Source organism: Sprattus sprattus, assembly GCF_963457725.1.
Source record: "Sprattus sprattus genome assembly, chromosome: 17".
In the NCBI taxonomy this organism is placed as follows: Eukaryota; Metazoa; Chordata; class Actinopteri; order Clupeiformes; family Clupeidae; genus Sprattus; species Sprattus sprattus.
The window spans coordinates 1,235,623-1,253,122 of record NC_137915.1 but is presented as its reverse complement, the minus strand read 5'-3'; the positions used below and the strand labels follow the sequence as shown (position 1 = coordinate 1,253,122).

The 17,500-nt window shown below is 51.3% G+C and overlaps 1 protein-coding gene across 1 annotated transcript in view; it reads right to left on the bottom strand.

Annotated features, from left to right (window-relative positions):
* Positions 1–7,953: 7,953 nt before the first annotated feature.
* arhgap32a (Rho GTPase activating protein 32a) overlaps positions 7,954–17,500 on the bottom strand; it is a gene marked incomplete at both ends in the record, with an annotated part of 44,734 nt that continues 35,187 nt past the window's right edge. Inside the window, 7 exons of the mRNA XM_080855078.1 lie at positions 7,954–9,528; positions 10,990–11,996; positions 12,323–13,261; positions 13,496–13,567; positions 14,344–14,492; positions 16,852–16,944; positions 17,055–17,181. Of these exons, the coding sequence (XP_080711204.1) occupies positions 7,954–9,528; positions 10,990–11,996; positions 12,323–13,261; positions 13,496–13,567; positions 14,344–14,492; positions 16,852–16,944; positions 17,055–17,181 (3,962 nt within the window). The remainder of the gene's footprint in view (positions 9,529–10,989; positions 11,997–12,322; positions 13,262–13,495; positions 13,568–14,343; positions 14,493–16,851; positions 16,945–17,054; positions 17,182–17,500) is intronic.

Genomic DNA, 17,500 nt, shown 5'->3' with positions numbered 1-17,500 from the left:
TGAATCCTAAATATTTTATCAAACGCACCCGAGCCCGAGTCACGAGAAAGGCACTGAAAAGAGGCAGAAGTGTTGGGCAGAGCAGAAACACACACACACACACACACACACACACACACACACACACACACACACACACACACACAGAGGGCAGCGCAGCTCCAAAGCCTCATTTCCTGCCAAGATAAGCATGTTTCCTGCGGGCAGCAGCTTCTCCCTCTCCTCTTTCTGTCTTTGATGAATGCAGCGCTGTTAGAGTGTGTGTGTGTGTGTGTGTGTGTGTGTGTGTGTGTGTGTGTGTGTGTGTGTGTGTGTGTGTGTGTGTGTGTGTGTGTGTGTAGCACAGACTGGAGCTCCAGAAACTTTGTCTCTGAGTCCCCCGCAGCCCATCTGAACCATCAGCTTGTCCCTCACACACAAGCGGCAAGGACGAACCACACACACACACACACTCACACACACACACACACACACCCCAACCCACACACACACACACCCTCCCCCAGCCTGGCATCTGCTACGGGTGAGGTATTGCTGCATATCGCATTTTCTCCCGCCAACATCTGGGCACAGACAGCTGCTCTGATAGGTCATATTCCGGGCAGGTGCCACCTCTTAACCTCACACACACACACACACACTCTCTCTCAGACACACACACACACACACTCACACACACACATACACACACACACACACACACACACACACACACACACACACACACACACACACACACACACACACACACACACACCGGGCAGGTGCCACTTCGTCACCTCACACACCTGTGCTCTTCTGTGTGTGATGGTCTGGCCTGCAGGTCACACACTCACACACACCACACCACACCACACCAAAGAGGAGGAGACAAGCACTCTTACACACACGCACACACACACACCACACCAGGGAGGAGATGACACACGCGCACACACACACACACACACACACACACACACACACACACACACACACACACACACACACACACACACCACGCCAGAAAGAGGTGAACACTTGCGCTCACACTCAAACACGTATTATCAACTAATGGAAGACTAGGCAGTGCAATGACAGACAGTGGGATGCGCAAGGAAGTGTGTGTGTGTGTGTGTGTGTGTGTGTGTGTGTGTGTGTGTGTGTATAGTTGACCTTAGAGACTCCAAAAGCAATCTGCATTTATGATGACTCTTCATCGAGGGGGACAAAGAGGTGAAGTGAAGGAACATGACTGATGAATGTTACATATATTTTATCCTAAACTTACACACACATGCTACACTACACACTTACACACTCATGTGTTATGATACACTTACACACTTACACACACATGAGTTATCCTACACTTACACACTTACACACACATGGGTTATCCAACACTTACACACTTATGAGTTGTCCTACACTTACACACTTACACACTCATGTGTTATGATACACTTACACACTTGCACACTCATGTGTTATGATACACTTACACACTTACACACTCATGTGTTATCCTTCACATACACACTTACACGCACATGTGTTATCCTACACTTACACACTCATGTGTTATGCTACACTTACACACTCATGTGTTATGCTACACTTACACACTCATGTGTTATGCTACACTTACATAGAGTAAGCGTGATGAGGTGTCTTTTGCACAAATGGTATTTCTTTGATGAAACATCTTATGTCATGTTGGAATGATCTGATCTTCACAAGTGTATCCCCAGGGTTACTTCACCTGACCCAGGTGTGTGTAGGGTATCAACAGGTGTGTGTAGGGTATCCCCACATAACCTTACCTGTCCCAGGTGTGTAGGGTACCTCCCCTGTCCCGGATGGGTGTAGGGTACCTCACCTGTCCTAGGTGTGTGTAGGGTACCTCACCTGTCCCAGGTGTGTAGGGTACCTCACCTGTCCTAGGTGTGTAGGGTACCTCCCCTGTCCCAGGTTGAAAAATATGGCTCCTGATTGGTCACCACAACAGGGCCTACTTCTATGCCTGAGGGTAACGATTTAAACGGACGGCTTGGAGTGTGTGTGTGCAGGTCACAGTGACTTAAATAGGGACCATCCGAGGTTGATAAGACCTTATGAATTTATACCTTAGTATCTTCTCTGGAGAGTATTTTATCAAGGTCATGGAAGAGTGAGGTTGGAACAGATCCGTGTTTGTTTTTGCTTTTGGGTTGATAGTTTTTTTGTATGGAAAATCCTTGATAGAGGAAATGTGTGTTGGCTGCTGAGAACGCTACAGTTAGCAGTTAGCATTGAGTATTGGGTATTGAGTTTACTCATGGCCAGTTTGTATTATTTCTCTGCACAAATAAAAAAAAAAACAGATCAATTCTCCCCACATATACAAAGATACTGACGTGTGTGTGTGTGTGTGTGTGTGTGTGTGTGTGCTTATGAGAGACGCGTGGAGAGCTAGCCTTCGACACAGCCTTGAATAATGCAGCCCGTTCTCTCGGGGCGCGCTAGCTCATTTATAATAGCGAGGAGAAGCACTCAAAAGCTAGCGGGCGCTCCGCAATTCTGGGCCTCCCATAAATGATTGCCTTCAACCTTCACTTGGACGAAAATTGCAACTTGTTGGTTAGACGGCAGCGGTGTCGGCACAGCTAGAATGTAAATGCAATAATGAATAAACAATGTGGCACGGCGGCGATGACGGCGGTGGCTGCTCAAAGTGACAGCTAACTGATGGGAGAGGGCTTTTCTGCTGGCCGGAGAGAGACACAGCCGTTTTGTGTGTGTGTGTGTGTGTGTGCGTGTGTGTGTGCGTGTGTGTGTGTGTGTGTGTGTGTGTGTGTGTAAGAGACACAGCCGTTTTGCCATGGTGGCTACCATCACAGTCAAATTGAAACTGATGTCATGATAGGGAACAGGGCCCGGTAATAATACGCATCGCTCAGTGTGTGTGTGTGTGTGTGTGTGTGTGTGTGTGTGTGTGTGTGTGTGTGTGTATGAAGGCGGGTGACTGAAGGGACAGGGCAAAAGCAGGGTGCTGAACAAGTCATATCTATGGTTCTGATCGAGACCCTGGGTGTCCATCATAAGGATCGTGGTTTAAGCATTTTGATCAGTGACTTTCAAACACGAATGCAATTACACCACTCAAACAAGCACAGCAACGACGCTATCAACAAACCAAACTGCTGTGTTACCAATAGTGTATGGCAGAAACATCCGCCCCTAATCTATGGCGTAACAATCCTGTAGCCACCTGCCGATCAGCTTCAAGAAAATATGTTTGTGTGTGTTTGTGTGTGTGTGTATTTGTTGTGCTTATGAGACACAACAATCCTCTTGCCACCTGCCAATCAGCTTCCAAGAAGATACAGTAAGAGCAACGCGATCCTGCACACGCCTACAGGCTACCTAGACCCCTCAGGCTGTGCGGTGGAGTGTCGTATCATTTACGAGGCGTGATTCAGTTAAACTACTCTATAAAGGAAGCCTCCTGTCAATCAAAGGAGCCACACTTGGACTCATATCGTGCCGGTCCGCTATTCCCGACTGCCCCACTGCGGCGGATCATCAAGGTGAGGGAGACCGGTGTCACCATGGCGTCACCATCTGGTAAACAAGACCCAAGTGTTTCAGATAGCGTTGCTTTATGAAATCAACTTCCTCCTTCCTGTGTGGGACTGAAATGTGTGTGCAGTACTTTTAATCAGTGCTCTAGCGCCCTCCTGTGTCTGATATGAGTAATAACCCTGGGCTTGTTCATGACGCACACGCTTGTGCTCTCTCCCCCCGTGTGTGTGTGTGTGTCTGTGTGTCTGTGTGTGTGTGTGTGTGTGTGTGTGTGAGTGTGAGTGTGAGTGTGAGTGTGAGTGTGAGTGTGTGTGTGTGTGTGTGTGTGTGTGAGTGTGTGCCTTATGTCTGTTATGATTGTTGATTAATCAGCGGCTAGACATGACGAGGGCTCGGTTTCGAGCCGTCTGGCCTGAGAGCGCTGTTATGTAAAATATCCCCCCGCAGAACGCGGTTGGAAGTCAGCTCAAGCAAGTAATTATAACGTCTGTGGCAGGGATTAAATATCACACTGACCTGTGTCAGGTTGCTAAATGATTTCTGTTTTTGAACGGCACAGGGCTGCCACAAAGAGCCTTGATTAGCTCGTATTATCACAGCAGGCTTTTGATTATGGAGCACATGAGCCTGCAACCCAGGAACAGCAGTGTTTGGCCCTTCAGGCCTATGCCCTCAGACTAGACTGCATCTAAAGCACAGCAGTGTTTGGCCCTTAAGGCCTATGCCCTCCGACTAGACTGCATCTAAAGCACAGCAGTGTTCTCTTCTTGAGGTCTATGCCCTCCGACTAGACTGCATCTAAAGCACAGCAGTGTTCTCTTCTTGAGGTCTATGCCCTCCGACTAGACTGCAGCTAAAGCACAGCAGTGTTCTCTTCTTGAGGTCTATGCCCTCCGACTAGACTGCAGCTAAAGCACAGCAGTGTTTGGCCCTTAAGGCCTATGCCCTCAGACTAGACTGCATCTAAAGCACAGCAGTGTTCTCTTCTTGAGGTCTATGCCCTCCGACTAGACTGCAGCTAAAGCACAGCAGTGTTTGGCCCTTAAGGCCTATGCCCTCCGACTAGACTGCATCTAAAGCACAGCAGTGTTCTCTTCTTGAGGTCTATGCCCTCCGACTAGACTGCATCTAAAGCACAATCGTGTTCTCTTCTTGACGCCTATGCCCTCAGACTAGCGGCATCTAAAGCGCAACCCTGTTCTCTTCTTGAGGTCTATGCCCTCCGACTAGACTGCATCTAAAGCACAGCCGTGTTCTCTTCTTGACGCCTATGCCCTCCGACTAGACTGCATCTAAAGCACAGCAGTGTTCTCTTCTGGAGATCTATGAAGCCGTCAGACTAGCCTGCAACCCAGGCACAGCAGTGTTTGGCCCTTAAGGCCTGTGCCCTCAGACTAGCGGCATCTAAAGCGCAACCCTGTTCTCTTCTTGAGGTCTATGCCCTCCGACTAGACTGCATCTAAAGCACAGCAGTGTTCTCTTCTTGAGGTCTATGCCCTGAGACTAGCCTGCATCTAAAGCACAATCGTGTTCTCTTCTTGAGGCCTGTGCCCTCAGACTAGCGGCATCTAAAGCACAATCGTGTTCTCTTCTTGACGCCTATGCCCTCAGACTAGACTGCATCTAAAGCACAATCGTGTTCTCTTCTTGAGGTCTATGCCCTCAGACTAGACTGCATCTAAAGCACAATCGTGTTCTCTTCTTGACGCCTATGCCCTCAGACTAGACTGCATCTAAAGCACAATCGTGTTCTCTTCTTGAGGTCAATCCCCTTAGACTAGCCTGCATCTAAAGCACAGCAGTGTTCTCTTCTGGAGATCTATGAAGCCGTCAGACTAGCCTGCATCTAAAGCTACAGCAGTGTTCTCTTCTGGAGATCTATGAAGCCGTCAGACTAGCCTGCATCTAAAGCTACAGCAGTGTTCTCTTCTTGAGGCCTGTGCCCTCAGACTAGCGGCATCTAAAGCACAATCATGTTTCCTTCTGGAAGCCTATGCAGCCCTTAGACTCCCTCTGTTGTGCTATTAGCTGTTAGCGTGTGTGTGTGTGTGTGTGTGTGTGTTTGCTCTGCTGCCCTGATCGCTTTGATGGTTCATGGTCCAGGATTTGTGGCTCTCTGTATCCAATCCGGAGGTCTGAGGCTGGGTCTGGGAATATAAACTTCCTTCCCTTTCTGTCGTTAGCGCCTTGCTATCCTAGGCATCCTGTGGGGAAACAGGAATGCTATCTGATGTAGGAAAAAAAGACAAAGAATGCTACAGATATCTGAAACGTAATCTTTTAATGAAAAAACAAACATTGAAACAGCCAGACAGCTGTACATACATTAAACATGAAAGAAAACCATCTAAAACCATATGTTCTGTTACAGGATGATCGTGTTATGTTTAATCGAAGCGTAACATTGGGGTCCATACAGCGTAAAAAAACTCATTGAGTTTCTTTGTGGTTACGGACACTAGAACGAAGCATATGCTGTGTTTGATCTGGTCTCTGTGGAGTCTGTGTGTGTGTGTGTGTGTGTGTGTGTGTGTGTGTGTGTGTGTGTGTGTGTGTGTCGTCACATCAACTCTCAGCCTTAGACATAGTGTAAGACATAGTGCCCATTACAGTGAAGCAGAAACCCAACTGGATGCTCCGTAACCCACTAGCAGAAGTGACCAAGGCAACAGTGTAGCTATGGCAACAGTGGAGATATGGACTAGTTAACAACATCTGGGCAAAATGTGTTCAGGTTTTAGTTGTTCTTTTGTCTCAACAAGTTGGTCCAGTCAGCATCAACACACCTTTAAACATTGTCCAATCAGCATCAACACACCTTTAAATATCGTCCAGTCAGCATCAACACACCTTTAAATATCGTCCAATCAGCATCAACACTCCTTTAAATATCGTCCAGTCAGCATCAACACACCTTTAAATATCTCACCGGTCCAGTCAGCTTCAACACACCTTTAAATATCTAGTGGACTGAACCTTTAAATATCTAGTGGACTCCATTTTCCCTTTCAACCCTGTTTTAGCCATGGTGAGGTCGACATACAAAACTATTTGGTTAAATAATTTCTTTAACATTTTGGCATTTTCATGGTTTACAATCACACAGCCTGGATTAGTGGTGAAAAAAACACGATGACAAAATAATACAAAAATCCTCTACAATGAACATGGAATAAAATAACAAGAAAATAAAAAATCTTTTATATCTTCAATACATTTCTAAAGCACTCTGTCTTAATCATATAACTATACACTGAAGGAACCAGTCCGGTCCTCCCCATGTTAAGCTGACTAGGACAGATCCTGCCGAGGTGAGGCCGGGCTCGGTCCAGTCTGCAGTGTTCTGTTCACCATGAACAAGTGTGTTCTGTGTTCTGTGTTCTGTGTTCTGTTCTGGTGTGTTCTTTCAACAGTACGCCAGGCTCAGTCCAGTCCGCGGTGTTCTGTTGTAGTCTGTTCTTTCAACAGAACATCTAGAAGTCTCTCTTGCTCTGCCACACAGTCTTAAGCCTAGTTTACACGGAGTCGAGTTTGTCTGCGTCCGAGCTGAAACTAATACAGATAGCCCTATCATTTAGACGAACACACTCTCTATCCGCACACGATATCTGCAATGATTCGAATCGGGGGTAGAAAGTGAGTAGATTTGAATCGGTACGGGGGCTGGTGTTCGTGTGCACAGATTCAAGCAACCTGATGACGTCATTGTCCCACGTTATCGCATCGCAATCTCCAACCAGTATATATAACACTTGTTGTCTCTCTACATCTCACTCATGGTGTGTGTCGAACTCACTCTCATTAATCCAGCCTACTGATTTTTGTTTCGCCTCCTATATTGATCTAATTATTTTTATTCAGACGTTACATAACTTTCATGACCACAAATATAAATTGGCCAGCGATTTAATTAGCTTTTTTGTTCATACATAAATGTAGAATGGTTGGAGCAAAGCCTCTTGGGAAATGGGATGAAGGCTATGCGGTCAGGCTAAACGTTGCTAATTGTAGCTTGTCTACTGGCTGTTCTCAATCGGATTTTACGCAAATCTCTCGTTACCAGGCTCCGTCCTTAACGGAATTAAAAGATTCGATTTGTGTGAAAAATGCTCCGTGTAAACTTGGCTTTCGAGTTCTGGCCACTGTCCCGCAGAGGCTGTGGAGTGCCCCCCCCTCCCCTTTCAGATCCCACCCAGTGATCTCTCTGCCCCCCCCCTTTAGATCCCACCCAATAATCTCTGCCCCCCCCCCCCAATGATCTCTGCCCCCCCCCAATGATCTCTGCCCCCCCCCCCAATGATCTCTGCCCCCCCCCTTTCAGATCCCACCCAATGATCTCTGCCCCCCCCCCTTTAGATCCCATGATCTCTCGCTCAACCCCCCCCCCCCCCCCCCCCCCAACCTTTATCACTCCACATAGACCTCCGCCTCTGGCCGTGGCTGCCCCTGCAGGAACCCCCCGCGCCCAAGGGCGGTGGAGTAGAGTCTGTGGCTGCCGGGGGGCATGCAGCCGTGGGTGGGGAAGGGGCCCGGGTGTTTGGGGGTGCGAGGAGGAGGCTGAGCGACCGGGACGTAGCCCTCCATGGTGTCGTAGTGGGGCGCCACGAAGCTGTGACTGCGCACCTTGGGCTGGGGGGGGGGATAGTGGCCGCCCCAGGGGTCGGCGGCGTCCATCTTGGCTCTGTCCTCCATTTTGGCTCGGTCCGGGGGCAGGTGGCCTTTGATGCTGTGTGAGCGCTCGTGCCGCACGGCCGCTCGGGCCCGGTCCACGCGGGGGGCGTAGTGGAACTCCTCCTCGGGGTACCGGCTGCTCAGGGTCCGGTACAGCGCCCGCTCTGGCTCGCGACCACGCCCCCCACCCCCCCCACCCCCACCGTCGCTGTGCTTGAAGTCGGGACAGCTGTACTCCTTATGCAGGGAGAGGTGCGGGGGCAGAGGCCGGCTCTCCTGCAGTGGCTGGGAGCTCCTGTAGGAGGCGCTGTTCTGCTTGAGCAGCAGGGCCTCTCTGGCTCCCAGCTCGGCCTTCCGGAGCTGCTGCTGCTGCTGCTGATCCTGCTGGGAACACAGCCTCTCCGGGGAACTCTGGGATACCATGGTGACCTTAAAATGGCCGCCGGGCTCCTCAGTGGAGATCAGCAGGTCCCTCCCGGAGTCGGAGCGATGCCTCGCGGCGTGCCGGCCCTCGTGCCTGGGGGCCACCTCGGCCTTGGGACGCGGGGGACTCAGACCCACGTACTGCTGCTGCTGCGGCGGTTTCCTCTTGGCCCTGCTGCTGTCCCTCTTGAGCGTCGACCTCTCCTCCCCGCGCTTGAAGTGCCTGTCGGGGTGCTCAGGGTTCCAGACGTGCGAGAGGGAGGAGTCTTCCACCCTGGGCGTGTAGCAGCCCTCGTGGCTCTGGTAGTTGTAGTCTTTCTCGTGGCCCTGGAAGTTGTAGTCCTTCTCTGGGATCACGTGGCTCAACGGGTTAGGATAGCATCCGGGGGGGGGCGCGCACCCCATCTTCAAAGGGTGTGACGGCACCCGCCGTATGGTGTAGGAGTGGGCGTGGCTGTGGCTGTGGCTGTACTGGCGTGCCGCCCGGTGGTGTGTCTCCAGGGGATCCCCGTAGGTGGAGTCCGAGGGCCCGTACGGGTTGTACCGGTACTGCACCTTGCCGTTCTCAAAGTACGGCTGCACCTGGTGGATCTCCGCGTGGTGGTGGGGGGGGCCTTTCCTGGGGGCCGGGTATTGCGGCGGCGGATTGTTCTGGAAGAAGAAGGGCCGGTCCTCGGGCGGGGCGTGCAGCGAGCGCACCCTTCGGATGGTGGGGTACACCAGAGCCCCCTCCAGCGGGGCGTACCAGTGCCCCGAGCGGGGGAAGTGTGAGGAGGAGGCGGAGGAGGGGTGCTCGTCCCGGTAGAGCTCCTTGTAGCGGAGGGACTGGTGAAGGGACCGCGGCCCCACCGTGCCGTAGTGGTTGTCGTAGGTGGATCTGGGCCGCACCTAATCAATACCAAAAAAAAAAAAAATGTGATCATTAGTGGGTAAGCAGTTGAACTTATATACTGGGATTTTAATTTAATTTAATTTAATTTAATTTAATTTAATTTAATTTAATTTAATTTTCTATTTTTTGTCAATATTATGTTTGATATATACTAGGGCTGTCAATAGATTAAAAAAAATTAACTAATTAATCTCACATTTTGAAATTCATTAATTGAGATTAATCGCGATTAAATTATTATTATTTTTAAACTAGTAATCACTCCAGACAGCGTGTATTTTAGACAATGTTGAAAAAACTTTTGTGACAACGCGATTACTATCGGCAAAGCATCATGGGAAGTTTAAAAGAAAATGTCATCAGGAGAGGGATAAACGAAGGGAAATCTACTGTAAAGATATTTCTGCTACGTTGTCGATGCAGATTCTAATGAGGCTGTTCTCCACAACAACATGGATTAGACTTCGATGGTTGGACTATGATGGTAGTTTTATAACAATCGTTGCCGCAAGAAAGAAAAAGATCTTCTTGTTTGTTGTGCCTCCTCCGGTGTAGCATACAACGTGAAGGCTTGGCAGATGCCGGTCGTGTGTAATGTGTAGGCTATTTCATTCCGTTCTTGCAATGTGAATAATTTGATTTCATGCTCTTGTGCTTGTTTGTGTGAACAAGTGCATTTATCTGTTGCTGTCCGAGTTCAATAAAGGCAGGCTATTCATAAAAAACGTACGTAAATATGTGATTAGTTTTGAACAGTTAGTTTTGAACAGTTGTGACATTGACTGCTTCAGACTCTGGTTCGGACAAAACATTAATGGCCGGTTGTTCTTTGTTGTGACTTCTGTAAAACACCAACGACACCAAAATGAATTAGCTGTTCGGCTCTGGCTTCTGAGTTTTCCAACCTCCCCCCTCCAGAGAATGCTAGAAACACGGTCATGCCCCACACAGGTAGCTAGTTAGCCCAGCTAACATGTTAGCATAAATGCTAGCGAGACCTAGCATGTCAGGGTTGAAAATAGATAGCAAACCTCTTCCATAAAATATTTGAAACAGGGAAAGAAGAGGTGACAGGGAGAAGAGTAACGTTAGAGCGGGAGAAGGAGGGGGGCACGAACTCAGACCACCCAGGGAACTGTGTGCGTGTGTCAAAATAAAACTCCTCTTTGACGTGTAAATTAATTCCGCACACCGGAAGTAAACAAAGTTGCGTTAACGGCGCTAAAATATCTTAACGCGTTAATCGCGGTCACATTAATCTCATAGATTAACGCGTTAACGCTGACAGCCCTAATATATACATGTTAATGCATTTTTAAAGTTGTTTAGCCATTTTCACTCTGGCAGGGGGACTGCCAATGGAAACTAGCCTTTTGGCTACAATTAGGTGCATTTACATTTTAATGTTTATTAATGTACACTGTCCCTCTTCATCAAAATAAACAAACTGAACTGACCTTAGGCGCCCCGAGGTGGTGGTGTTGTGGGGGGGGCAGGCTCTCGGGCTGGGAGGAGGAGGGGAACGGCGGGGCGCACCTGCGGTGGTGGCGTCCCCCTCCGTGGCCCGTGTGCCCGCCGTAGGGGTCCTCCTCCTCGGGGCTGAGGGGGTAGGAGGAGGAGGTGCCGGGTGACGGCAGGGGAGGGTGGGGGGGGAACACCTCCTTCACCGACGCCGGCGCGGAAGCCTCGGCCAGGATCGTGCGGAAGTTGGAAGCGTTCACCACCGCCTCCCGGTTCTGCAGGGCGGCCGTGGCGAGCCGGCTCTCGGCGGTGCGGCGTGGGGGGGTTGGTGGCACCGGTTTGGACTGGTGCTGGTAGTGAGGGTGGTGGGGTCTGGGGCTGCTTCGGACCTGCTCCTCTGCGCTGGGGTTAGGCTGGTGCTGGTTCTGGTGGTGCTGGTGGTGGTGAGGGTGGAGAGGATGGTGGGGTCTGGGGCTGCTTCGGACCTGCTCCTCTGCGCTGGGGTTCGCCCGCGTGCCCTCAGGCGGCTCCTGTGCCAGGGTGGCACTGCCCACCTGGGTACCTGAGCTGCTGCTGCAGTGGCACAGTCGGGGGGCACCTCTGAGGCCTGGATCTCTCTCCTCGCCCCCGCAGACACTGCACACGTGGCACGCCCTCGCCGCGCTCGATGCCCACTCCTCGGACGGGCTGGGCCTGCTTGACACCCTCGTACTGGTGCCGGCGGAGCGGGAGGAGAGGGGCTCGCTGGGTTCGGCCGAGGGGGAGCTGGCCCGTGGGGGCGAGTGGAGGGACCAGTCGTGGGGGCTGAGAGGGCTGAGGAGAGGCAGCTTTGGGGTGGGGGACGAGGGGCTCTGCCCCCCTCTCTGGGTGTGCAGCGCCACCTGCTGGGCAGACTCGGCCAGCGCGAGAGCCAGCATGCGAGCGGCGTTCTTCCCCGGAGGCTGAGGGGAGATCAAAGAGTCCGCACTCACCAGCCCAGGAGTGCAGTCCAGCGTCAGAGATCCTGCAGAGACAGCACACACACACACACACACACACACACACACACACACACACACACACGAGAGTTACATTACAAACCTTTATGCAGGCAGAGAGAGGGTGCATGAGAGTTCATGCTGCAGATGAGAGGGGTTCAGATCACCACCAATACACCACCAGGTGAGCCTCTCCACCTCAGCCACTAGGGGGTGCTATTTCCCCATAGAGAGTACTACAGTTAACCACCTTATATAAACGACTTCATATTACTTAGCTTTTAAATATCCGTTGGGCATAATATCACCAACGGGCATAAATGCTGATAAGTCATGGATGTTCTGTGCTCACCCGGGTCGGGTCGGTTGGGTTTGCCTGCAGGCTGTCTGGTCTCCATGGCGGAAGCTCTGCAGTCGGCGCTGCAGGACCCGCTGCGTTTAGAACTGGTTCTGTGTGGGACCGCCTCGCTGGGCAGCGCTTCGCTGCGTTTAGAACCGTCAGCGTTGCAGGATCCGCTGCGTTTAGAACCGGTTCTGTGTGGGACCGCCTCGCTGGGCAGTGCCTCGCTGCGTTTAGAACCGGTTCTGTTAGGCCCGGCCTCGCTGGGCAGCTTCTCGCTCCTCATGGAGGGGGAAGACGTCAGCGGCGTGGAAGACACCGAGTCTGGGACGGCCACCGGGGCCGAGCCCGCGGACCTGAGCTCCGTTTGGGCCCGAGAGTCGGCCAGGGCTGGATGGTCCTCCTCCTCCTCTGGAGCGGCTGGAGTGGTGTAGTGATAGTTCAGACCTGCCTCTTCCTCCTCCTCCTCCTCCTCCTCCTCTTCCTCCTCCTCCTCCTCCTCCAGCCGGAGCTGAGCAGGGCTGTTCTCGGGCGAGTGCAGAGAGACGACGGTGGAGGGTTGGTCCGAGGGAGAGACGACGCTCTGCTGGGCATCCCCTCCTCCTGCCCCGTTGCCATGACACCGGCCCCTTTTGCTTCCGTGTTTCCGGTCGTCGGGTCGGGCGGCGGCGGGGTGGGGGGCTGGCGTGGGCCCGCTGCACTGGAAGGCCATGGGGTCAAAGTCCAGGCAGCCCAGCAGGCCAGAGGTGAGAGGTCGGGGGTCGTCGTCATGGCGAGGGGGGGAGATCAGCGCTGGCACACAGGACGTGTCCGAGGCGTTCCTCAGGGCGGGCGGGGCGTGGTGTGTGTGTGAGTGTGAGTGTGTGCTCTCCAGGAGCTCCTCGTTGAAGGAGGTGGACAGAGCCTCGCTGATGGAGAGAGGACGGCGGGGGTGGGGCAGCTTGTGGTCACCTGATGAACACACACACACACAACCACACACACACAACCACACACACACACCCACACAACCACACACACACACACACACACAGCTTGTGGTCACCTGATGAAAGGACGCCAGACGGGGGGGTGGCATCAAGAGAGACGCCATCAGCAAACAGCAAACAAATAAACAAACAAACCAACAAATGGAAGAGGAAGCTGAGAATAAACAAATGATCAGAGCAGAACAGAACGTGTTACCTTCAAAGGTGTGAGAGGAAAGAGACTCTTCACTTTTAGCCGAGCGGAGAGTTCCAGAATCGCCTCTTCCACCTGAAGTAAATGTAAACAAACATTAGAAAAATACAACAATAATAAATAAACAACAGCACAGGGGGCAGCTTTCCTCTGCAGCAGACAAGGTCAAGTGAAAGTGAAAAGTGAAAGTGACTCTATGGCAGAGGTGGTGTAGACACACACACTCTGAATTCCACCTCTGCATTTGACCCATCCAGGGTAGTGACGCACACAGCATCCTCTTTAAGGTCAGGGATCAAGGGTAAAGGTCAGGGTCAGGGGCAGGTCAGTGGAAGTCTTGCTGCTGCCCTCCTCACAGTAAACTAGTGTGTGTGTGTGTGTGTGTGTGGTGTGTGAGATCTCTGAGCGTGCTCATGTGTGTGTGGTGTGTGATCTCTGAGCATGCTGGTGTGTGATCTCTCTGAGCGTTAGTTGCTTGGTTTGGTGTATGATCTTTGTGAGGTTTTTATCTGGTGTGTGTGTGTGTGTGTGTGTGTGTGTGTGTGTGTGTGTGTGTGTACCTGGCAGTGCCATGGTTTTGATCTGGTGTGTGTGTGTGTGTGTGTGTGTGTGTGTGTGTGTGTGTGTGTGTGTGTGTGTGTGTGTGTGTGTGTGTGCACCTGGCAGTGCCATGGTTGTAATCTGGTGTGTGTGTGTGTGTGTGTGTGTGTGTGTGTGTGTGTGTGTGTGTGTGTGTGTGTGTGTGTGTGTGTGTGTGTGTGTACCTAGCAGTGCCATGGTTGTGATCTGGTGTGTGTGTGTGTGTGTGTGTGTGTGTGTGTGTGTGTGTGTGTGTGTGTGTGTGTGTGTACCTGGCAGTGCCATGGTTTTGATCTGGTTGGGCTCGCTGGGGTGGCGGTGCAGCTTGCGCTTGGCGGCCGTGGAGGACGAGCGACCCAGATGGAAGAAGTTCCTCCAGCCGCCCACCGGAGACTTCTTAGACTTCACTGGGGCCTTCTTCCTGTGGACACACACACACACACACACACACACACACACACCTCTATCAGAGCGAAGAAGGTACTTTGTGGACACAGACGATCGGTGCAATCCTCCCAGGGGAGGTAGAGGAGCACACACACACACACAGGGGAGGTAGAGGAGCAAACACACACACACACACTCACACACTCACAGGGGAGGTAGTGGAGCTCTAATCAGATGAAGGCCCCTGGATTCCTTTAGAATATTCCGCTGTGAGCCTGCGGTGGTCTCTGCCGTATTATATAAAGGGAAACTGTGTGTGTGTGTGTGTGTGTGTGTGTGTGTGTGTGTGTGTGTGTGTGTGTGTGCGTCTGTAGATATTATCATAATTCAGTAGCCTGCGGTGAAACAAGTCTGTTCCAGTATGCTGGAGGTTGAGCCGTCAGGCTTCAATCAGGAGGGCAACACCAAGTCACAGCGGAGTTGTAGAACATGGAAATCATTTAAAGGGGTTTACAGCAGAGAGAAATAAAAGCTTTCTGTGAGATCTAGCCCAATCCTCAGCCCAGTCTTTTTCCGTCAGAACTCGGAGCAGAAAATTACTTCTAGTTGACCTTGTGTTGTAAGAGCTCCCGTCAGGAGTACATTTACATTTACATTTAGCAGACGCTTTTGTCCCAAGCGACGTACAAGGGAGAGAACAGTCAAGCATTAGAACGCTGGTGTAACAATACATAGGCTACTACTTTACATAAGAAATAGAAAAAACGAAATAGAAAAGAAAAAGAAGTGCAGGAATGTAACTGCTGTTAGTGCAAGTTAAGCACTAGTCAAAGTGCCAGTTAGGAAGGGAGGTGCTCTCTGAAGAGTTGGATCTTCAAAAGCTGAAGAGTTGGGTCTTCAAAAGCTTCTGGAAGGTAGAGAGGGACGCCCCTGTACAACTAACATTTACATTTAGTCATTTAGCAGAAGCTTTTGTCCAAAGCGACATACAAGGGAGAGTATGAGCAGCAAGCATTTAGATTCATTTAGTCTACAAGAGAGACCACACAAACACAGGGGTGGTGCAGAGTGCTGGAGACTAAGGCAGAGCAGGGCTCACACACACGCACACACACACACACACACACACACACACACAGGAGGCGAAGAGAGGTCATGCCAGTAGAATACCAATCAGATTGAATAACAGAGGTAATCTGTTTCAGTTACTAAGACCAAATATGTAATTCAATTACTAATCAAGATGAAGATTACCTATTACATTACCTATACTTTCTTAAAGGTTAATTAGTAATCTCTGATGTTTTACATTTCAAAAGCTACCTTTCCAACCCTGAGTGTGTGAGGGAGACAGAGCATGCGTCTGAGTATGTGAGAGAGTGTGAGTGAGTGTGAGTGTGTGCGTGCGTGTGCGAGAAAGAAAAGCGAGAGAGCATGCATCCGAGTGTGTGTACGTACGTGTGTGTGTGTGTTTTGTGTGTGTGTGACGAGCGTGTGTACGTGTGTGTGTGTGTGTGAGGAGCGTGTGTACGTGTGTGTGTGTGTGATCTGTGTGTGTGTGAGGAGAGTGTGTGTACGTACGTGTGTGTGTGATCTGTGTGTGTGTGAGGAGCGTGTGTGTACGTACGTGTGTGTGTGATCTGTGTGTGTGTGAGGAGCGTGTGTGTACGTACGTGTGTGTGTGATCTGTGTGTGTGTGAGGAGCGTGTGTACGTACGTGTGTGTGTGATCTGTGTGTGTGTGAGGAGCGTGTGTACGTACGTGTGTGTGTGATCTGTGTGTGTGTGTGAGGAGCGTGTGTACGTGTGTGTGTGTGATCTGTGTGTGTGTGAGGAGAGTGTGTGTACGTACGTGTGTGTGTGATCTGTGTGTGTGTGAGGAGCGTGTGTGTACGTACGTGTGTGTGTGATCTGTGTGTGTGTGAGGAGCGTGTGTGTACGTACGTGTGTGTGTGATCTGTGTGTGTGTGAGGAGCGTGTGTACGTACGTGTGTGTGTGATCTGTGTGTGTGTGAGGAGCGTGTGTACGTACGTGTGTGTGTGATCTGTGTGTGTGTGAGGAGCGTGTGTACGTACGTGTGTGTGTGATCTGTGTGTGTGTGAGGAGCGTGTGTACGTACGTGTGTGTGTGATCTGTGTGTGTGTGAGGAGCGTGTGTGTACGTACGTGTGTGTGTGATCTGTGTGTGTGTGTGAGGAGCGTGTGTACGTACGTGTGTGTGTGATCTGTGTGTGTGTGAGGAGCGTGTGTACGTACGTGTGTGTGTGATCTGTGTGTGTGTGAGGAGCGTGTGTGTACGTACGTGTGTGTGTGATCTGTGTGTGTGTGAGGAGCGTGTGTGTACGTACGTGTGTGTGTGATCTGTGTGTGTGTGAGGAGCGTGTGTGTACGTACGTGTGTGTGTGCTCGGCCCTCTCGGCGGGGAAGTCGATGACGGTGTGGAACTTTCCCTGCAGGGCGCTGGGGCCCTCCCCCACCTCGATGAACCTGCTGTGGGGGGAGATGGGTTAGATACGCACACGCACACACACACACACACACACACACACACACACACACACACACACACACACACACACAGGGGCACACACACATACCTGCTGTGGGGGGAGATGGGGTGGGGGCTGCTGGGGGAGATGCGGGCCTGGGCCTCCTCCAGAGAGAGCAGCTTGGTGGACGGGGAGCACACCAGCAGAGACTTGGGCCGCGCCAGGGTCCCGTGACCTGACACACACACACACGGGGAGTCAAGGAGGCATGTCAACACACATACATATACATACACACACACACATACACACACAAGAACAACATGTCCTGTGTTGGTTAGGGGTTTCCTTCATCCACTTTTTCAACCCTTTTGGTTAAGAAGGTTTCTGCCCCATAGACTGGTGAGGGGGTTAAACCCCATAGGGGCTAAAGAAGATCCCTCTCTCCCTGATGAGTGTGGGCCAATGAGAAGGGAGTATGAGTACCTGATCCCTCCCTCCTTGATGAATGAGTTGAGTGTGGGCCAATGAGAAGGGAGTATGAGTACCTGATC